At 34.2% G+C, this 23,721-nt stretch overlaps 1 protein-coding gene and 1 long non-coding RNA gene across 3 annotated transcripts in view; both read left to right on the top strand.

The window, feature by feature from the left end:
- susd2 (sushi domain containing 2) overlaps nucleotides 1–7,240 on the top strand; it is a 54,253-nt gene extending 47,013 nt beyond the window's left edge. The window contains exons 16-17 of one of the 2 annotated variants that reach the window (XR_015491047.1): nucleotides 4,709–5,646; nucleotides 5,700–7,240. Coding sequence is in view for 1 of the 2 variants with exons in the window: in XM_087253308.1 (XP_087109434.1) it covers nucleotides 4,709–4,766 (58 nt within the window). In the remaining variant the exon portion in view is untranslated. Of the gene's footprint in view, nucleotides 1–4,708 lie in introns of both variants that reach the window. The other variant, XM_087253308.1, reaches the window with a different exon arrangement.
- A 1,128-nt stretch (nucleotides 7,241–8,368) lies between these two features.
- LOC147843908 (uncharacterized) lies at nucleotides 8,369–23,465 on the top strand. Its single transcript, XR_015491049.1, has 5 exons — nucleotides 8,369–10,586; nucleotides 12,269–12,526; nucleotides 12,832–12,984; nucleotides 18,607–18,784; nucleotides 22,290–23,465. It is a non-coding gene; the product is annotated as an uncharacterized LOC147843908 (long non-coding RNA).
- Nucleotides 23,466–23,721: the final 256 nt, after the last annotated feature.

Raw genomic sequence — 23,721 nt, 5'->3', positions numbered from 1 at the left:
CAATGTTAAAGGCAAAATGTGATTGTCATTCTGAGACGAAAATGAACCCCAGAAGCAAATTACAAAATAAAACAAAATAAATGTAAAATGTGTTGAAGGTGCAGTAGGTGATCTGCCTAAATGCTAAGCAGTTAGCATAATATGTTTGAAACACAGTCCCTCCTCTGCCGTCCAAAGCCAAGCCTCCTGAAATGATGAACGCTCATTTTAAAGATGACCCTAAGACCCACTAGATCATGTCATTCGGCAGTTAGAAAAAATTAATAATACTTTATAACACTACAACAATGCAGCAAGCAAAACTTGTCATAATGTGCAATATTTCATGCATGCTATAATCGCTGGACTCACTCTCAGACGCTTTCCTAAAGCGACTACTGTATGCTTGGTGCCTGGCCGGCAGTGTGCAGGAATTACACTTATAGATAAGCCTTACTTGCATGCTATTTCAGACCGAATATTCAAAGTAGCATAGTAAACAATGTAGGGAGGATGTCATGGGTTGTCCTTGTTCAAAACTGAACCAATGTGATTATAAAACCAACTTCAGCTCATTAAAGCAGGCTAGGCAGAATAGCGCTATTTACTGATGTTTTGCTGGTAAACTAAATAAAAATGTACATTATCGATGCTGTAAAAGCACCTTATGAAACCGAAAATAGTCACATTGATCTTTCGCCGCAAGATTTCAGTGGCTGAACAACACTTCTCTGCATATAACACATTCATAAAGCAACACAATCTACATCAGCTTTGTGTGACTAAAATAGTTTTTAAACAGAACTTTACCTGTCTAACAAAAATACTTCAGTCATGGTGTCGTTCTTCCTCCAGCATGCGAAAGTAACTCCAATATTAATTCAGCATTTTCAAAAGTTTTGATTCGGCATTTGTTTTCACTACTGTCACTTGTGTCCACATGGCAGTTGTACAAATCGACATTTGTTGACAGACAGTTTGGTCTACCTCTCAAAATTATAGGAATTATCGGCCCAACAATTTTTAACTGGATGAACATTTATTACTTTTATGCCTTGCCCAGAAAATAAAAACGCATATAAACACACTTAGATCTTTTAATTTAATCATTGCTATTGGAATGTGAAAAGACTTTCAACCAGCACAACTGAAAACCGTTTCTGAAGACAATCAACCACTGCACCTTTAAGTTCAAGCTTTAATTTAAACAAGCTGAATTGAGTTCAAATATAGAATTGACTATTTATTTTTGCCTGACCTAAATGTATTGAAGTTTTATAATTTAAAATATAAAAAGTAAGTAAAACATATAGTAAATAAACTGTTTCTTCTGTGCGCTCTGACAATTCCAGTTATTATGTACTTATGTAATTTATCTTATTTGCGGTAGCTTACCTCTGGCAAAGGAGGAGAGCGTGAGTATTTCTGCAGAGCGAAATTTCTCCTCCGCGTCTATTACGGATCAGCTGTCATCGCAGCTACCATTTATCAGTGTCACTCATTGATGAACAGCGCTAGAGCATTAGAGCCAATCGCTCAATGAGCAAATGCTCATGTTGTTTATTGCATGTACTTGAGTTTTTAAAGGTACAGGTTATATATCAGACTGTTTGTATTAAAGGATAACAAATAGTATATAAAATGAAATATATTTATACATTTTAATACAAGAATTGCTGTGCTTTGAAGTAAAATATAAAATGGTGTATGGACGTGATGCACCAAGATATCGAATTGAATCGAATCGATGGCAATGATAATTGTAACAGAACAGGCATCAGTGTGTTTCTTTTGTTCTTTCTTTCATCTATGTGTGTGTATGTATGTGCGTATGTGTGTGTGTGTGTGTTACATGCTTACCTGCTTCAGACGCCCTGGTACTTTCCAGCGATTGGGTTTCCCAGCAGGCCTCAGCAGGCCTTTCTCCCTCCCTGTGCAAAGTCATTAACACTGACACACACACACACACACACACACACACAGTTATTACAGCTCTTCAATCTAGTCCTATCACACATCAAAGTCAGACCAGGACCTGCACTCGAGAGATGCTTATCAGTCTTTTGGCCACTGAGCATTTACTGTATCGTATTATAAAGGCTCATGAAGTGCTTGAAACATATAAACATTTAAAGAAACTAGCTTGAGTAGGGCTTATATTGTGCTGCCAAAATCACACTAAATATTTGGACTTGGATAAGGAAAACCAATCATTTATATCCACTAAGTTTTTCATTTATTAAAAATGTATGAAACAACGTGGTCAAATCATAAAATACTCAAATAAAGGCCGCATTAATCTAATAAATCTGGTAAGATGTTTGATGAACAAAAAATAAAAATAAAAAACTGGGTCTAAAACGTTGACCTTGTCAACTTTCAATTATTATTTTAATGTATTTATTGTTATTATTATTATTATTATTACTATTATTTTATATGTATTTTATTTTTATTTGCCAAATTGGTTTCTTGATATATTAAAGACTTTTTGATACACAGTGCATTCGGAAAGTATTTATAGTATATATAGTATATATTATTACTTTTTCCACATTTTTTTATGTTACAGTCTTATTTCAAAATGGATTAAATTAATCTATTTCTTCAAAATTCTACACACAATACTTCATAATGACAGTGTGAAAAAAAGATTTGATAAAATTGGTGCAAATTTATTAAAAAATAAAAAACCTGAAAAATCACATGTACATAAGTATTCACAGACTTTGCTCAACAGTTTGTTGATGCACCTTTGGCAGCAATTACAGCCTCAAGTCTTTTTGAATATGATGCCACAAGCTTGGCACACCTGTTTTTGAGAATTTTTGCCCTTTCCACCTTGCAGTACCTCTCAAGCTTTATCAGGGTGGCTGGGAAGCGACGATGTACAGCCATTTTCAGATCTTTCCAGAGATGTTCAAAAGGATTTAGGTCTGGGCTCTGGCTGGGCCACTCAAGGACATACACCACTCCATTGATATTTTGGCGGTGTGCTTTTGGTCATTGTCCTGCTGAAAGATGAACCATCGCCCAAGTCTGAGGTCAAGAGCACTCTAAAGCAGGTTTTCATTCAGGATGTCTCTGTACATTGCTGCATTCATCCTTCCCTCTACCCTGACTAGTCTTCCGGTACCTGCTGCTGAAAAACATCCCCACAGCATGATGCTGCCACCACTATATGCTAACTGTAGGGATGGTATTAGCCTGGTGAGAAGCGGTTCTTGGCTTTCTCCAAACTGGCATTCCCTCCAAAGAGTTCAATTTTAGTCTCATCAGACCAGAGAATTTTGTTTCTTATGGTCTGAGAGTCCTTTAGAGGCCTTTTGGCTAGTTCCAGGATGGGAGTAGCTTCCGTCTGGTCACACTATCATACAGGCCTGATTGGTGGATTGCTGCACAAAAGATTGTCATTCTGTAAGGTTTTCCTCTCTCTACAGAAGAACACTGGAGCTCAGACAGAGTCACCATCCAGTTATTGATCACCTCCCTGACTAAGGCCCTTCTCTCCCGATTACTCAGCTTAGATGGCCGGCCAGCTCGAGGAAGAGTCCTGGTGGTTTCAATCATCTTCCACATATGGATGATGGAGGCCATTGTGTTCATTGGAACTTTCAGAGCAGCAGAAATTATTCTGTCACCTACCCTAGCCTTGTGCCTCGAGACAATCATGTCTCTGAGGTCTACAGACAGTTCAATATAATATAATATAATATAATATAATATAATATAATATAATATAATATAATATAATAAAGATTTATTTATATTAAAAATACATTTATTTAATATTTTTAGATTATTTAATATATATTAAATATTTTGGTCGAATAGTTTTTATTAATAATTTATTACTTAATTAGAGGCAAACAAATATTTAAAAATCCCAAATTTTGGGCCAAATCTTATTTAAACTGTTTGTATAAGTTCCGACCTAAGCAGTGCAGCTGAAAAAATATGCAATAAAAAAAAAAAAATAAATAAATAAATATATATATATATATATATATATATATATATGTATATATATATATATATATATATATATATATATATATATATATATATATATATATATATATATATATATATATATATATATATATATATATATATATATATATTACTAAATACTTTTACGTTACTAAACATTTAGTGCATCTTACAAAAAGGCTTATGGAAGTTGTGTAACTTATAGTCGTTTAGGGAAATACATTTGACTAGGGTATATATAGTGCTGCCATATTTATGCTAAATATTTGCGTTACAAAAACTACTTGCTTAAGATCATCAAGTTGTTGTTTTTTTTTAATCATTTTTGTGTGTTTTTTTTTAAACCATCTATATGCAATTGGAGTTTAAACCCCCTTGACTACATAAGAGAGAGCGCTCTTCTTCCAAATCTTATTTCTCACACCCTGCCCTGTTAGAGTGTGATTTATATATGCAAGAAAAGATGATAGTCTTAATGAGCTCCTGGAATGCCATATAGAAAAAGCCTCAGGGAAGTTTCTGAACATAATAGTGCGGACAGAATCAAAGAGCCAGGACTTTCTGTACACCTGCGGGAAGCCAAAGGGAGGAGACCTGACTGTGTGCAAACATGCAATTTTAATGCTTGAAAGTTTCTTCACATGCTTCTGATGTAGAATTATACAGCCGTTCTGATGTTTGATGATAGTTTGCATGTGTTAATGATGTTTTATTTATTTTCTTTTTTTTTTTTCAGAGAGGCCATGAAACATGACCAAAAGGTTACCTATCAGCAGAACGCATCTCATCTGTGATGGCCGTCAAGTGTACATACTTGCACATTTGTAAATAGATTTTATGTACTGTATTGTTTTATGTCTCTGCTTTAATATTCATCAAGTTCTTATTGAAGATTTTAGATCAGTATGTTCGTTGATTAATTCGCCTACTAATATTGATTTGTGTTGTTATCACCACTAAATGGGAGACTCCAAAAAAGTTAATTTTCCCGTTTTAAGGATTTAGGCACTCCTGACACAAAAGATGTTGCCAAAAAGTTTGAAATAAAGGGATGCCACCTTATAAAATATTTAATTACAACCAGTATTACAGTTAAATCATTCATTTTCCATTGGCTTAGTCCATTTATTAATCAGGGGTCGCCACAGCAGAAGAACCGCCAACTTATCCAGCAGATAACCCAGCACTGGTAAACACCCATACACTCTCACACTCACACACTTACACTACAGCCAATTTAGCTTACTCGGTTCACCTATAGCACATGTCTTTGGACTGTGAGAGAAACCGGAGCACTCGGAGGAAACCCACACAAACACTAGGAGAACATGCAAACTCCACACAGAAATGCTGACTGACTCAGCCGAAGCTCGAACCAGCAACCTTCTTACTGTGAGGTGACAGCGATAACCACTGAGCCACCATGCCACCCCTACAGGTAAATCAGTGAAAAAAAACAAATCGTTCAGCTTATCATACATAGAGTTAGATTAGACCATCAGCATCTCACTCAAAAACTTGTAAAAAGTGTTGATAATTGTCCTATTTGAAGCATGACTCTAGTTACTTTGTGTACTAAAACCAGCAAAAAAATTTTTTTAAAAAGTTGCTAGGGACATACGACTAGGAACTATACTTTCATTTAATTCCTTCATTTTTGAAAGAGATGCTAAAGTTCTAATCCGATTCAATGACTTATGCGCTAAATGTGCTCTCGCCAGATCCAGAGATTGGCTAAATGGATCTCAATAAATGGTAAAACTCAACTCTAGGGGAGTTCCAAATGAGATTATTTCCAAAATTGCAGTGTTCCTTTTATACACTGTATATTTTATATATTGTTCTGTTAAGCATTAGTTTTCTCAGAATTGGCCGTCAGTGACTAAACAGCCAGACACAAAAAAAAAAAAAAAAAAATGGCTAATGAGCTGGACCGATTAGATCCTGTCAATCACAAGTGCTTAGAAAAGACATCAAATGTTTTCTGTGTTTTAAACTATTTTCTCACACGTTCTCTTGAGTGGAATTAGGGTGGAACTGGAGGACAGTGATGACAGAATTTCATAAGGTGAAAACTTCTTGTATAATTATGCACCTTAAAAGCCAACATGGGAGAATTTCAACAATTTGAATGAACTCATTTCACTAACATTTGTTAACATATATTTATGTATCAATATATACGATTCCTAATTATAACGATAAAATGTGAGAACCACCAAACCACCTGTATCCACATATCTGAATACTCTGAACTCTGAATAATCAGATGAGACGTTTAATATTGTTGCATCTTTTTTTTTTGTTTTTTTCTTTTTTTACAAAGATAAAAAAAAGTTTTTAAAAATGTAATTTAAGTAAACTTTCAAATGAACAAACATGTATAACAAAATGGCAATCAAGTATCGTAAATACAGAATTTCAGTCTTGTAGGTGAAACTGTTGAATTTAAATTATGTAGAAGTAAAATTGTTTGGACAATATAAAAATTATATATACAGTATATGCTGTTTATACACACAACTGTTCTGTCTGGTTCTTGCATCTAATTGGCTGATAGCCGTGCAATACTCTGCCAGTAACAACACTCGTCCGGCCTTTTCACCCTTCACCCTTGTGCATTACTCCACCCACATACAGCGACAAGCAGAGGACAAACACTACAGTTTAACAATTATTGCAGCTGTTGGACAACATAATGTACTTTTGAGGCTCTAGTGGAGAATGTAGTTGTTTATATTGCAACTATGCATTTTATTTATAGGGATAGCGCCTATTTAAAATATTTATAATTTCTGAGGGACAACGTGTCTGCGGCCATTAGCCTGTCTTTGAACAAAGCCTGTGAACGATGTTCATCCACAAAATGTCGACAGAGGCTGCATAATAAGCACTTAGAGAAAAACAGCATAATTTCAAACTACAGCTGATCAAATCATTATTAAACAGGAAAATGACTCTCTTTTGTATGTTGAAGTGCTGCATTTTGTATCGTAGTAATATTGTGATCTCCCGATTGAAACAGAAAAATACTGCAAAATCTCTGTAAACTGATGGCATTTCATGCCGTTCAGCCTTATAATCTTAAGATGTCAGCAAAATCACCTGTTTTGTCATCACTTTAGACATTACGCTAGAGAATCATTCAAATACTAGCTCTAAAGTGACGTTTGTGAATGAGCAACGGTTTCTATTGTTCTGACCACCAGCTGCTGATTTGAAGGAATGGCGGAAGAAAGTAGTTCCTAATACAAAATGTTTTTTGAGACTCTCTGTGTTTAAATTTCTTTTTTATACACACAATCATGCCGTCGAACTGTTGTATAAACACAATATCACACTCGTAGCAGTGCGATATGGCTGTATATCATCACTGGTGGGACACTAAGGCACTCTTTTTAAATCTTTTTTTATTAGTTTTTTTATCTATTGTCTATTTGTAAAAAGCTATTATTTACATCACTTAAAAGAAGAAAGTGATTAGAAGTGATTAGTAGATTTGCAAGTAAACTTGTTGTCTTAAAATGAAGTAAATGAACTGTGCATAATTATAGGTCAACTGTTCCAAGTTACAACAGGTTTAGTACAGTAGCTAATCGTTTTTACAAATAGTCTATAATGTTGGTAAAAAATCGTTTCACACACACATACAGTTGAAGTCGGAAATATTAGCCCCCCAGTTTATTATTATTATTTTTTCAATTTCTGTATAACGGAGAGATTTTTTTTTCAACAAAACATAATGGTTTTAATAACTAATTTCTTTAAACTGGTTTATTTTATCATTGCCATGATGACAGTTAATAATATTTGAATAGATATTTTTCTATACAGCTTAAAGTGACATTTAAAGGCTTAACTAGGTTAATTAGATTAACTAGGAAGGTTAGGGTAATTAGGCAAGTTAGTGTATAAAGATTGTTTGTTCTGTAGACTAATGAAAAAAAATAGCTTAAAGGGGCTAATAATTTTGACCTTAAAATGGTGTTAAAAAATTATAAACTGCTTTTATTCTAGATAAAATAAAACAAATAAGGCTTTCTTGTTATCATACTGTGAAAATGTCCTTGCTCTGTTAAACACCATTTAGGAAATAATAAATGAAAAAAATAATTCTTAATAATTATTATTAAAAAACTCTGACTTCAACTATATATAAACAAAGCATACTCCTTATATAAACAGACCATATGCTTTTAATGACTCAATTGGAATATTTTCAACAAGAATACATACTGTTCACATAAAACAAAAATAACAAATGTACTCAAGTTTCTGCTCCTCAAGTGTTGGTACAATGCGCTTGTGAGAAAAAAAGTACTTTTTTTGAGTGAACTAACACTTTAAACACTTTTTACCAGCTTTTATTTAGCAAATTTATCCAGGATGTCTTTATGATCTGCATAAAATAGAAATGCTCTCTTTCTAAATAGGCAACAGACAAGGCAGCTCTCTAGATTTTGCAATAGCTCATATGTGAATGTATACGTGTGTATCTTTAATCCTCAGATATATGTCTCAACCAGTCTAAAATGGTGTACACTTTCTCGTTTTACCCACAAACACCACAAGGCACTGGTGTAAGTAAAGCTGGCTCTGGATCAGTGTACAAGGGCATATGTCCATTGAAAACTCTCCCCGTTCAAGCCACAGCTCCCAGTGCACCGCTCGCACCGGAGAAACTTTCCCTTTAGAAAACAAATGTGGGAAGAGAATGGGAAACAGGAGGTCCGTTCGCCTGTGTCCTGATGACTCTTAGCGATAGATGGTCAACATGTGCGGCCGCTGCTCACTCCAATTAAACTGATCTGGACCACTTGACTAGAAGTGTTTCCACTGTGTGTGAGACTTTGACTAGCTCTATCCCATTCGCAGATGTTCCGCATGTTCTATTTTTTTTGCGAAAATAAGCGGTTGCAAAAGTTACTTGTGTAATGCTCTGCATCACGGTGGTCTACACAGATAAGGACAGAAGACATTTAATAGCACTTTAGACCAATGTTGACCTTTTGATGTGCTGAGAAGGGGATTTTGACAGTAAAAAATCTGGCAGCTGTGTTTGTAAGAATTTAAATGTTAAAATACGGTAGAACTGTAAAATCTAAAAATGACACATCAAAGCTTTGTTACGCAAACAAAAACACAACAATAAGTATATATTAAGTCATATAGTAAATCAAAGCGCATCACTATCAAGCAGAGAAACACACTAATATGTCAAAGATGCTCAGTGTAGCTAAACTGAAACTACTAAACACAATCATGGTAACATGAATGACGTTAAAGGAATGCAATAAACATTATTCATGAAAATTAGATGTAATATAAAAGTCTATTGTGTAACTGATGAGGGAAAAAAACTGTAAAAATTGTCATGTGTTATGCTGAAAATTCTGGGAAAAATTTACGATTATTCAGCACAAACGTTAAGGATTTTTTACTAAGATTTTTTTTTTCTAAGATTTTTACTGTATCATTTTTACAATTTATTATCATTATATGAATTAAAGTACACTGTAAAAAATCTGTTATTTTAAGTTTTTGTCCAGCAGCTGGGAAACTACAGACATTTACTGTAAAATAACGTGCGTCAAATAATAGAAATTTCCTTAAATGTAAGTTTTTGGTACATTTCTGTAATTTAACGGCCGTTATTTTATGATTTTTGTCCGGCAAGAAAAAAAGTTTTTTTTTTTTTTTTACAATGGATATAAATAGTTGAAGTCAGAATTATTAGCCCGCCTTTTAATTTTTTCCTTTTTTACCTATTTCTGAAATGATGTTTAACAGAGCAAGGAAATTTTCACAGTATGTCAGAAAATATTTTTTCGTCTGGTGAAAGTCTTATTTGTTTTATTTTGGTTAGAATAAAAGCAGTTTTTTAATTTTTAAAAACCATTTTAAGGTCAAATTTATTAGGCCCTTTAAGCTATTTTTTCGATAGTCTACAGAACAAACCATCATCATACAATAACTTTCAAAATTTGAAAAAAAAAAAAATCTGGTAAAATGACTACTTAATAATCAAAACTGCTAACACTATTTTTTTATTTTTATTTGTGGTGGTGGATGTGTTTTGTTGTTCATTTGAGTATTGTTTTTAGTTTGAATTTGTATTTTAATTGGTATCATCATTAACATTTGGCAAAGAGACCACCAATGAAAACTAGTCTTTGGGCTAATTTTGGTACACTTAGATTATTGTGGAAAGCTGTACACTGTCTCTTGTTGTGAAATAAATAAACTGATAATAAAATCACAGCCTTTTTCAGTGTGGAGCAGGACTCGTTTGAAGTTTGCCAGACTCAGAAGAAGATGAATGTGTGCTTTGAGAAAGCTTGCGCTTGTTTAGCTTGATTAGTTTTAACTGAAGTGAAATGCAGGTAAATCTCTCTGAGCTGTTCTGGCCTGTTTACCTTCAAAGGCCAAATTTCTCTTTAAATTGTGCTTTTTATCCTGTTGAATGGTGGGATTTAACACATTTTATTTTTGTCTGACACTTTTTGTGCAGGTGTAAATGTTCATAATTATTACTGTTATAATCCATCAGCTCCTCAGAAATCCAGACACTGCAACCTCGGCTCAGGTCATACAATCTGAATGATGATGGACAGGTAAATATTATGGGAGAGGCGGGGGTCTTTTATTTATAAAAATAGTGATGTTATTGTGGATTTTTCTTAGCATATTGCTTAGTTGTGCTTGAAGATTGTAAAACGTTTGATCAAGTACAAAGAAGGATTTTTTTGTTTATTTTATTTTGCTTTGCTTTATTTTATTTAGTTTATTTTATTTTACTTTGCTTTATTTTTTTGTTTCATTTTAGTTTACTTTATTTTTTGTTTTATTTTATTTTATTTTGCTTTGCTTTATTTTGCCTTATTTTATTTTACTTTGCTTTATTTTATTTAGTTTTATTTCATTTTGCTTTATTTTATTTTACTTTGCTTTACTTTATTTTTCTTTGCTTTATTTTTTTTGTTTTATTTTTTAATTTAGCTTTTATATTTTAATTAGGTTTTTTATTTTGTTTTTATTTTGCTTTATTTTATTTTATTTTGCTTTATTTTATTGTACTTTGTTTTATTTTATTTATTTTGCTTTATTGTATTTTGCTTTATTTTATTTTGCTTTATTTTTTTGTTTTGTTTTATTTTGTTTATTTATTTTTACTTTGCTTTGTTTTATTTTGCTTCATTTAATTTTACTCTGCTTTATTTTATTTTGTTTTGTTTTATTTTGCTTTAATTTATTTTATTTCACTGCTTTATTTTATTGTAGTTTGCTTTATTTTATTTTACTTTGTTTTATTTGATTTTATTTTGTTTTGTTTTTACTTTGCTTTATTTTATTTTGTTTTATTTTTATCATTATTTTTATCTTATTTTATTTTGCTTAATTTTATGTTATTTTATCTTTTTTTGCTTTACTTCATTTTATTTTGTTTTATTTATTTATTTATTTATTTATTTATTTATTTTTTGCTTTGCATTTCTTTTCTTTGCCATAAAAGTTACTTTTTTTCACTTGGATCAACATACTGTACTTATGGGATGTAAAGATTCCATGATGGTTAAATATTCTTTATAAAGCTACTGATGCCATTAAATAATTTTTACTTTTAATAGTGTACTTGTTTAGACTATTACTGTCAAATGATATACAAAGTAAAACTCAGTTTACTGTTATTCATTAAGGTAACTTACTTTTAATCAGATATGTCATAAGTATTTAATGTATTTGTTTAGACTATTATTGGCAAGTGATATGTATTTATTTATTGATTGATATCACTCGACATAAATTTAAACAAAAATTTTATTAAAAATACATTTAAGTAAAATTAAAAATAAAGTGAAATAAAAAATGAAACTAAATTAACTTAAAGTAAAATGAAATGAAATATTAAATTAAAAAAATTAAATGAAATTAAATAAAATAAAAGAAATTAAATTAAAAGTAAAAATTAAATTAATTAAAAACTAAATTAAAAACTAAATTTAATAAAAATAAAATACATTTAAAAATAAAATTTTATTAAAAATAAAAATTTTATTAAAAATACAAATTTAATTAAATAAAAAATTTAATTTAAAATGTAATAAAATTTAATAAAAAATTATTATAATTGTTATTAAAAGTACAGAATGAGGCTAATTGATCTGGATGTCCATTTGTTTTCTTGCGCGAGTACAGTACATGAACCCAAATAACTGGTTGTTTCCATTTGTTTTCACATTATAAACTAGAAATAATCAGATAAACTGTAGACTATTGACAGATATTGCGTCTCCAGCAGGACTTTCCAGAGCTTCTGGAGAGAGCAGACAGCATGTCATTCATCATCTCCTAGGTCACTTCTGTTTTTAACGTTCAGCGTCATTCTGCGGAGGCCACAGGAAAGGCCTGAACCTCACTTTACTACACCACAGAAAGCGGGAACAGAGAAATGAGAAGAAAAAAAAACGCACTCACTCCTCCCTCGCAGATGTATTCCCCCTTTCCATTACAACGGAAACCATTAGAGTTCCCATCAATCTGCCACCGTTTTGAGGTAAAGCTCTAAGAAACGGCAGCTGCAGAGACGTGCCAGCTCTACAAACAGCCACCGCTAGAGATGATATAAACTACAGATGCTCAGAAGTTGATAATTATGTTTTAAATGTCTTTTTGAACAAGCCTCTTCTCACCAAGGTTGAATTCTTTCAGCTAAAAATGCAATTTAAAGGAACATCTCTATTCTTTTTGAACATTTGTGTAGTATGTAAGGTTGCTGTTTGAGGAGGAAAAAGATACAAATCCTAAAGTCAACTCCAAAGAGTTTTCCTCTATATTTGAAATTACATTTTTTTTTAACAGGCTGCATGATGGCTCAGTGTTCCCTCACAGAAAGAAGATCGCTCGTTCGAGCCCCGGCTAGACCAGTTGGCAATTCTATGTGGAGTTTGCATGTTTTTCCCATGTTGGCGTGGGTTTCCTCCGGGTGCTCTGGTTTCCGCACCTGCAGTACAGGTGAATTGAGTAAACTAGATTGTGTGTGAATGAATGTGTATGGATGTTTCCCAGTACTGGTTTGCAGCTGGAAGGGCATCCGCTGTATAAAGTATATGTTGGATAAGTTGGTGGTTCATTCCGCTGTGGCGACCCATGATAAAAAATGGGATTAATGCCGAGTAGCATGATTTTTAAAGTAGTCATGTCACAGATGTTTTCTGCATGACTATCTGGGCTAGCGTTATGTCGCTGCTTTGTTTACACTGCTTGATGGATTGGCGACAGGGGCTTTCACAATAGGAAGAATCGCCCACTACTTCGTCCAACCTACGTCTCACAGCCAAAAACACGTTAACTACATAATGAGAAAGAAGCCTTTAGTGGGGTAGAAAATGTAAATAATTGCTCACCTGTGTTAGAAGGGAATTAGCCATTTCTCCTTGTTCGTTCTTTTTTAACTTTCTGTATGAAATGTCAAACAGACAAGGGTGCTCCTGTCAAACCTCCACTAGTTTTTCCTCCATTTCTTGGGTCCAAATAATCAGAAAATGAGCGCTTTTAACTTCTCCCTCAACCTCCTGCTGGCCTGCAGGTACACACACACACACACACACACACACTAGTAAATGCTGCTCTCTTATTGGCTGTTGGCGATCACCGATGTTATTTTCAGCCAGAACTCATTTCACACGGCATGATATGAATCGCCAACAGCTCCAGATATTTAGCATGACAATATCTTTCAGGCATTGGCGATTCTCTCAGATTGCCTCTTTTATAGTTCACATTGTTTGATTGTCACTCATGTGCACGAGCACCGATTTGCCTGTGATTTTAGGCATTTGTCGGCGAATCAAAATCGGGGTTAAAATCATTCAGTCTAAACTGTGCATAAGCCGAAGTCTTCAATTATAAAATGAACTGTATTTTACTGTAGGACACTTATGCAGTATTTTACTGCATTTTAAAGTTACACTGTGATAATTACTGTATATTTCACAGTAAACATGTACTATATATATATATATATATATATATATATATATATATATATATATATATATATATATATATATATATATATATATATATATAGTTTTATAGTCCGACTTCTTTACTCCCTTGGACATTATCTCAAAGTTTTGAATTCCAGTTGATGTTGTTGTTTTGTCTGTGTTAAATTCAAAGTTCCAGGGCATGCAAACCCCTAACCCTCCCCCCTTCCCTCTTCATTTCTCTTTACCAACCAAGCTTGAAGACAACATGCAATCTCTGGTGTCTTAATTCAATTAAGGCCTATCATATTTCTCCCATCCCTCGTATACCACCATGAATTGCGACCGCATCCTTCTGCCAACTCAAACAGTGATGCTTTTTTCATGAAGCTTTTACATCGTTCCATCTGACTTCAGTCCCTACAGGTTGCACTTTAAAACTCGGACATGCTCAGGCAATCTTTTGTCTTATTATGTGCGCCTTTTCAGATAGCCACCGTGGATTTGTTTTAAATCATTAAAGATGAACCATATCTTAGAAAGTCTTAATCAAACCCATGGGTCTGGTTAAGATGGGCAGAGACGTACAGACGTTTGCACATGAAAGTTGATTTACGCCACTGATGTGGCTGAAGCTGCTCTCTCTTTAAAGGAGAATCTAAATCCATCCCAGAATCCCCCCAAATCTGGGAGAGCTTTTGTCCCTGCCATTACAGATAATGACTTTGACCCAGCACGGATGATTAAGTGTAATGGTCTGGGCTGAATAGAGTTGATCTGCCAAAAGCAAGTTAAAAGAGAAAGAACAACAAAAAAAAAGGGTTTCCCCCTTTTCCATCTCAGCTATTAATAAACTCATGATGACTAAGAATGAGTTATGACTTTCTCTATTTTGTAGGTGAAAAAATGATACTAGTACAGAATATTAAATGGGTTAGAAAGTTTAGTTATCTTAGTTTTTTTCTCATTGTTTTTACTTCAAGCTTCATTTTCCTAGTAGCAAAGAATTCTGGCCCAGATTTGGCAAAAAGCTGGCACAGCAGGCATTCATCCGGCACTGGCATACAGCATGTGGGCCAAACATGGCCGGGGTTTGGCAGAGGTGGCACCGTTTTTAAGGCGGCACACAAGATTTGGGCCAGATGAAAAAACGTAGTACCTGATTTAAAAATTTGATAAGTGGGCCATGTGAGTTTGGCCAGTCTTGACCCACATTTAAAATACACTAAAATCATTTTTAAGTTAAGAAAAAAAAATTCTACCAATCAGGTCACTTTGAGAAAAAGCGTGCCCATAGTGTGCCTAAAGCGCATCACTCCATGGGTTTATCAATTTCATTGCAATCGTGACACACCAACCTATCTGGCCCAGTTCAGGCCCAGTTATGAGTTATTAACTTGGCTGAGACTTGGCCCAGATATGGTCTGAGTTTGGCCCTTGTCTGAAAGCCAGATTTGGTCCAGTCATGTACCGTAATTCACTGCGGCATGTGGGCCAAGCAAAACCTGATTGTGTGGGCCAGAGCTGGGCCAGAGAAATTTTGCTATGTGGGTTATGTCGTATAAGCTGTGTTACATAAGTTAAACTCTGAGAGGGTAAAAGATTATTTAACTGTTATTTTTAAAAAAAAGTTTTATCCCTTCAACCTCGGTTGATATGTCAGTTTAATGGTAAAAGTATCAGAATTAATACATATACTATAAAATAATCAGAAGATATGAAGTGCAAGACCGATTTATTTTTTTAAATAATCATGATCAAACATTTTTGCATACTAAATCATCTTTATTTTTTGACGTAAGCCATAAAAATTTAACAGATTCTCATTTATTTAACAGTATTTGTTGTTGTTTTTTAACAATAAAACCAAAATCAAGTGTAGCAGCGCCAAAGAGCTTAGAATGACCAAGAGGCGACACTCTAGTGTAATTTGTGAAACAGCCACTAGAGGGCGCGGCAGCCATTTTGGAATGAAAACTCCAATAGAACAACAGCATATTATAAGTCTGTAAAATAAACTATTAAAAGTGCTTATGATTGTGATAAGTGTTGTATTGTCGTCTTTCAGGTTGTATCTCAGCTTTAATGTGCTTTTTAAATAAATAAATAAAAAACAAAACAGCTGCTTGCCATCGCGACAGTAATGAGATCCAACGGCCGATCACTTTCACTCCAAAATGGCGGAATCCAGGGCTGTTGCTGGGCGCTGCTGTTGCAATGGAACGTTCTATTGAGTCTCGCCTCTTGGTCATTCTAAGCTCTTTGGTAGTGCTACAGGATTATGTTTGTTTGATTTGTTTTTGTAAACCAACAACCCTGCAGACACAGGACGTCAACATGATGTCATATTGACGTTGTGCCCCAATGTGATGGAGATGTTGAATTTATTTTGGAAATGAAAATCGAGTTAACGTCAGAACCCAACGTCAGGCCAATATCAATGTCCAACCTAAAATCAACCTTAAAATCAACCCAATATCAATGTCATGTTACACCTTGACGTTGTGTGGACTTTACCACTATGACATCTAACAGACGTTGGATTTTGGTCACTTTCCAACACAACCTAAAACCAACCAAATATCAATGTAATAGGGTATATGCCGAGCTAGTGTTCTTCCCATGCTGATAAACTTCCGGTGACCTGTTATTGTGAGTTTTTATCTATTTTATATGATTCCTTTTACAGCATCAATGTTGTAATGTAATTAAAATACAATCAGTTATACAGACTTTGGCATTCATTTAGTTGCTCAAGCGTAAAACGAGACAAAAAAAAAAAACGTTCGCTCACATGCACCTGTCACAATGGGCAGGTTAGCGCAGAAACTCCATTGAATATACTGGGGTAAAATAAATGCGGTCACACTTTACAATAAGGTTCATTAGTTAATGTTAATTAATTCATTTACTAACTTGAACAAACAATGAACAATACATTTACTACTGTATTTGTTAATGTTAGTTAACGTTAGTTAATGAAAATACAGTTGTTCATTGTGAGTTCATGTTAACTCATGCTGCATTAACTAATGTTAACAAGCATGGACTTGGATGTTAATAATGCATTAGTAAATGTTCAATTATGATTAATAAATGCTGTACATGTGTTGTTCATGATTAGTTCATGTTAGTAAATGCATTAACTAATGAACCTTATTGTAAAGTGTTACCATAAATGCTCATATAATAAAGACATGGCAGGGGGAAATGTAATTTAATGTATTTCTTCTGTACAATCTGAGACCCACTTTATATCGGATATCACTTAGACAGTGCAGATAGCTGATTACAGACCTTAAACGCGCCGATTTTGCATTGGCATACAGTTCACTAGAAATGGTTAACCCAGGTTAGTGGCAAATTAAAAGTTCTGTTAGCATGCTTCGGCATATACCCTATTTGTCGTCGTTATTGGACGTCAAAATAAAGTTGTCCTTAGATGATGACTAGACATTGAATTTTGGTCACCTGATGTCATGTTAATCCATCTTAATATTAACGTTTTATGATGTTGTGTGCCTGCTGAGAATGCTTTGTAGTCAAATCAAATCAAATAACTTTACACAATCCATATTTACAGATTTTCTCTGTGGCTTTGGTATATTTCTCAAATCAGAATTTAAATTTGCAGAACAGTAAATACATTTCTCAAAACATCACATTAAAATAGCGAAACACCATGGATTAACTGTCTCTCACTCAAAATCTATGGTTCATATCTCAAAATTATATTTCTGTGTCAATGAATGTGAGAATATCAGAATAGAGTACTCTGGAGGGTTGATCTGGTGTAAATAATTTTATGTTTGTTGATGTTGCTGTTTGTATTGTAATGTGTTGCAAAATCATGTCATTGTAATACAGAAAGGAAAATTCAGCACTGCAGCACAAAGAAAAAACTAAACAAAAGTAGAACAACAAAAGTAGAAATGTGAACAATCTCCGTTTAGATATACCTTAATTAGAAAAAGTCAAGGTTCATCTGGGAGAAATTTACCAAATCAGATTTGGATAAAACGTCTAATGGAAAGGTAGAAAAATGCATTATGACTCAATATTCTGACAGCTTGTTCAAGCGTTTTGCATGTAAAGGCTTAAGCTATGAACTAATGCCTAAATGTTTTGGCGGTGAGGCTATTCAGACAGCGACCATTATAATCTATTTTGATCAACATGACATAAGCAACTGGTTAATCTTTGGTAGACGGCCAGTCAACTAAATTATTTTAGCCTTTTGTTGTATTTAACTATAATAATCATTCTTCTAAAATGATACAGTAGCACACACACACTAGAAAGTTTGCAAAAAAAAAAAAAAAAAGTTTATATTTTTTTAAATTATAAAACAAATGAAATGTATGTTATATGAAGGTATTATTTTAGTTTCAAGTTCACAGTTTCACTTTTATTGATATATTTCACATTTTATTGTGGACTATTGTAAAAGTGTTTGCTCTGTTTATTGTTGCTTATCAATATAAAACTATTATCGGCAAAAGAAGGTTTATTTAAAAAATATACAGTTATGATTTATTATTGATTAGAAATATTATTGTAAAGGTTATTGTTTTAAAGCTCTGATGGTGTATTTTTAGTTTATTATTATTAATATTATTATTATTATTAATGTTTGATTTTACAGGCAAGGCAGTGGCGCAGTAGGTAGTGCTGTCGCCTTACAGCAAGAAGGTCGCTGGGTTGCTGGTTCGAACCTCGGCTCAGTTGGCGTTTCTGTGTGGAGGTTGCATGTTCTCCCTGCCTTCACGTGGGTTTCCTCCGGGTGCACTGGTTTCCACACAGTCCAAAGACATGTGGTACAGGTGAATTGGGTAGGCTAAATTGTCCGTAGTTTATGAGTGTGTGTGTGTGAATGTGTGTGTGGATGTTTCCCAGAGATGGGTTGCGGCTGGAAGGGCATCCGTTGCGTAAAAACTTGCTGGATAAGTTGGCGGTTCATTCCGCTGTGTCGATCCCGGATTAATAAAGGGACTAAGCCGACAAGAAAATGAATGAATGAATGAATGTTTGATTTTAATAGACATTGATTAGTGTCTTAGGAAAATAAACTAGTTTAGTGGTATATGGAAGAGAAGTGTAAAAAAGTCCTCTTTTTCAGTTCCTCAGTATAAAGTTTCACAGGTTTGAGAGTAAATGATGACAGAATTTTCATATTTTTATTCAACTATTCCAAACAAAAACGAAATTATGTGATGATGAGTGTCCTTATACCGTTTCACAGTTGAAAAAGCTGCAGGCCAACAGTGAAATTTTCAGATACATTACATGGCTTATTTTATAGTGGATCTGAAGTCGATGTGAAATTACCAAGGAGGGAAACACACCTGCTACTAGCGTAACAGAAAAGATATGTTCTTAAAATGCAATATGTTTGGGAAAACATTACAAATGCTGCATCATAACCATCACCAGCAGCACCTGGTGTTCACAGTGCAACACATAAGCCGTGAGTCTTTCTGTAAATCCTAATTCTGTGAAATGAAAACGTTTTGAAGGATCTCTTTACTTTTATGTTTCCAATGCAGCAAGAAGTAATGATGGTGAAACTTCAGGAGTCAAAAAAGTACAGTTATGAATAAGGATTAACATTTAATGTAAATATTTTACATCTTAATATGTTTAAGCATTTTGGTGACAACAAGCGCCTTTTAGCACATTGTCATAAATATCCACATGCACACCAATTCTCGGGAGAGGAAAATCTCACAAAAACAGACTACAATTTTAACAGTTAAGTTTTAACCCAATTTATTTTGATTTCTGCTTTATTTTTTTTTTTGTTTTTACATTGGTAACACCTTAGTTTAAGTAAACTTTTTATTCATTTTTTAAAAGTATGATGTTATTTTACATATTTAATACCCAAATACCTAAACCCAACTACTGTCCTGCAGAAATAAAACAGCATAAGCTGGTAAGGCAGTGGTCTCAAACTCAATTCTTGGAGCCACAGCTCTGCATAGTTTAGCTCCAACCATCTCCAACTCACACCTGCATAATAGTTTCTAGAAGTCTTGAACACCTTGATTATTTGAATCAACTGTGTTTGGGTTTGAGCAAAACTGCAGAGCTGCAGCCTTCCAAGAATCGAGTTTGAGACTAGTGTGGTAGGGAATGTTTTGATGGTTTTATGCTGGTCTTAATGCTGGTCTCAATGCTGGTCTTGCTGGGTTCAATGCTGGTCGCTGTATGCTGTTCAATGCTCACATTAAACCAGCATTACCTCGCCAGCATATGCTGTTTTTTTTTTAGTAGGGTAAATATTTGTAAGAAGCTAATTAGTAGTTTATTGGTAAGAAAGTCTTGTCAATAGCAATAATTTTACTTAATATTTTTAATTGTGAAAATAACTTTAAACTTTGTATTTTAAGGTGATATTATTATTACATGCATATCTGTATTTTCTTATTGTATTCACTACAGTACCATAATATTAAATAGTAGAAAATGTTGGGGTTATTTAAGGTCTGCTAAAAGTAATTAGTTCATTCTAATTTGCTAATTTTTAAACTGTGAGGAAAATAATGCCACCTTACTATACACCACTTTTAATTACTCCTTACTGATTGTTTACAGTTTAATGGAAGTCACTCTCCTAATTCATACAATATCATGAGGCTGTATGAAAAAAGTGGAAAGTGCATGTGTCGTTTTTGTTTATTTTTTAAACTCTCATCGCAGAGTTTTTGTTTAGCATTGTTTTAAATGTTATTTGTTTGTTCTGCCAACATGCTGCTGAGGTTTTTCAGTCACACCAATGCTGTTGGAGTAACAATCACCTTCTAATTAGATGCACACCCAAAACTGCCAAAGTCTTTAGTTGATCATTTGGAAAAGTGGCAGAAGGTAGATTTTTCCGATGAATCATCTGTTGAACTGCATCCCAATCATCACACATACTGCTGAAGACCTATTGGAAACCCCATGGACCCAAGATTCTCATAGAAATCAGTCAAGTTTGGTGAAGGAAAAATCATGGTTTGGAGTTGCATTCAGTATGGGGGCGTGCAAGAGATCTGCAGAGTGGATGGCAACTTCAACAGCCTGAGGTATCAAGACATTTGTGCTGCCCATTACATTACAAACCACAGGAGAGGGCAAATTCTTCAGCGGGGAAGCGCTCCTTTTCATACTTCAGTCTCCACTTTAAAGTTCCTGAAAGGAAAGAAGGTCAAGGTGCTCCGGGATTGGCCAGCCCACTCACCAGAGATGAACATTATTGAGCATGTCTGGGGTAAGATGAAAGAGGAGGCATTTAAAGATGAATCCAAAGATTCTTGATGAACTCTGGGAGTCGTGCAAGAACGCTTTCTTTGCCATTGATTTTAATAATAAGTTATTTGAGTCATTGCAAAGATGTACTGTATGGATGCAGTCGTCCAAGCTCATGGGAGTCATACACGCTATGAATTCTTTGCAGCATGACTTTATATTCTATACTGCACATCATTTCTGTTAAGTGACAAGATGTTGGTCTAAGCAAAGTCAAACCTTACTGTCCTAATTAAATCACTAATCATATTTTATTTTGGTCAAATAAGCACAATCTAGAGGCCTTTGCCTTTCATATAAGCCATTTTTCATAACAAATGATCAACTAGAAGTCACATTATTTTTTGCTGTTCCTAAAACTTGTATAGGCGACAAGACTATTTTCAGGCAGTGCATAACTTATAAAAAATATAGAAATAAATAAATAAGTGGAGTGCTCATCACTTATTCATTTATTTATATATTTTTTAGAAGTAGGGTTATTTTACATCTCCCCTTTAGTGAGATTTGCCCATTTTGAAGGAATTAATTCATTCTCTAGGTCTGGCGGGAGCACTTTTAGCTTAGCATAAATCATTAAATCAGATTAGACCATTAGCATCTAATAAAAAAAATAATAATAATTGCATGATGTAACTACAGAATAATCAAGCTTTAAAAAAATAAATAAAACATTGAAAATTTTGAGCAAGAATCTAATAGTGTAATTAGATTAAATAATTTATGCTGAGCTAAGCTTAAAGTACTCCTTCCAAACCCAAAGATCAGCTAAATGAATTTAAAAATGGTAAATCTCAACTGTATAACTCCTAAAATGAGCCTACAGTATTTCTAAGAAAAATTAGAGTGTTCTTTTAAACTACACACTGCTCAAACGTTTCTTAATCACGTTACATGATTGACATGAGCAGCCAAACATTTAGCCAGCTGGAAACTCATCACAGAAATCAACCAGCTGCTGTTTCAGCAAGACTTGAGATCGGACCAGGTTTGCATTTCTGTGCCGCAGGTGAAAAGCTGTTCTTCCTCTTTCAGGTTTCGGGAGGACGAGGAGGATCAGAAGGTGCGATGAAGAACATCCCAAGCAGGTGCGAGGAGTTGCTGTGGGTGTTCTGCTTTTGCTGGGCCGCAGCTCAAAGGTCTTAAAGATGAGAGGTAGTAAAAACACAAACCGTTCCTCTGGGTGACATTGTGCTTTAATTAAAGAGCTCAAAGCAACACGGGGAGATGGATGAGGGTGTGTGGTGTTCTTTCCAAGTTGAATGGTTAAGTACGCCACTTTCATCTTCTCTTTGAGAATGCAAAGGCTTCAAAACCCCAAGGGTAAAGAATACCTAGGTATATATTTGTCGCTGGAGGGAGAAGACGTAACTTTAAATACATTGAGAAAAGAGAGATAGGGTGTCTTTTTGTGGAAGGCTGGCCAGACACGTACATTTCGGTTCACGTATGCTTTTTATACTCTTTACCAAAAGTGCATCATACATCAAATAGGTGATGTTTGCACATACTTTAAGCAAAGGGTGTGTTGAATATGTGTTGTTTTTGAGTAATTTATGAATAAAATACATGTTGAATGTGTGTGGTTACACAACGTTTAAGCATAAATAACAGTTTTCTATGCCAAACAACACATTCTCGACATTCTATTTACCTGTTAAATTATGCAAGTTTTGAGCTTTCTGGCTTCCCATAGTCAAATATATTAGACAAGTTGCATCAAAGGGCGACGTAGTGGCGCAGTAGGTAGTGCTGTCGCCTCACAGCAAGAAGGTCGCTGGTTTGATCCTCGGCTCAGTTAGCGTTTCTGTGTGGAGTTTGCATGTTCTCCATCCATTCGCTTCAGTTTCCTCCGGGTGCTCTGGTTTCCCCCACAGTCCAAAGCCATGCGGTACAGGTGAATTGGGTAAGCTAAATTGTCCATAGTGTATGAGTGTGTGTGTGAATGTGGGTGAGGAAGTTTCCCAGATATGGGTTGCGGCTGGAAAAAAATGTGCTGGATAAGTTAGTGGTTCATTCCGCTGCGGCGACTCCGGATTAATAAAGGGACTAAGCTGACAAGAAAATGAATGAATGAATGAATGAATGAATGACGTTGCATAAAAAGGGAAAAACCTGCTCATTGGAATGGAAAACATTCTGTTTTAATTACCCCAATTAGCTTATTTGACTGAGTTATTGTTAATAATATAATAAAAATGTTTAAAAGCTAAAAAAATTAAAATAAAGAAAAGATAGAATGTCTTTGTGTAAGAAGGCTGGCAACACACTCGACAATTACATTTTGGACCTGATTTTTGTACACACAACAATACCAAGTAAAAATTGGTTAACTTTAAAAAGTTATTTAGAACCACCATGGATGGATGAATAGATGAATAGAGTAACCTTATCCACCTTATGGATAGATGGATGGATGAAAGTAATTCATATCCACCTTATAGAAGTATGGATGGATGGATGGATG

The sequence above is a fragment of the Danio rerio genome, chromosome 5, assembly GCF_052040795.2.
Source record: "Danio rerio strain M-AB ecotype USA chromosome 5, GRCz13ab, whole genome shotgun sequence".
In the NCBI taxonomy this organism is placed as follows: domain Eukaryota; kingdom Metazoa; phylum Chordata; class Actinopteri; order Cypriniformes; family Danionidae; genus Danio; species Danio rerio.
The sequence above is the reverse complement of the archived record's forward strand: the minus strand, read 5'-3'. Positions and strand labels throughout refer to the sequence as shown.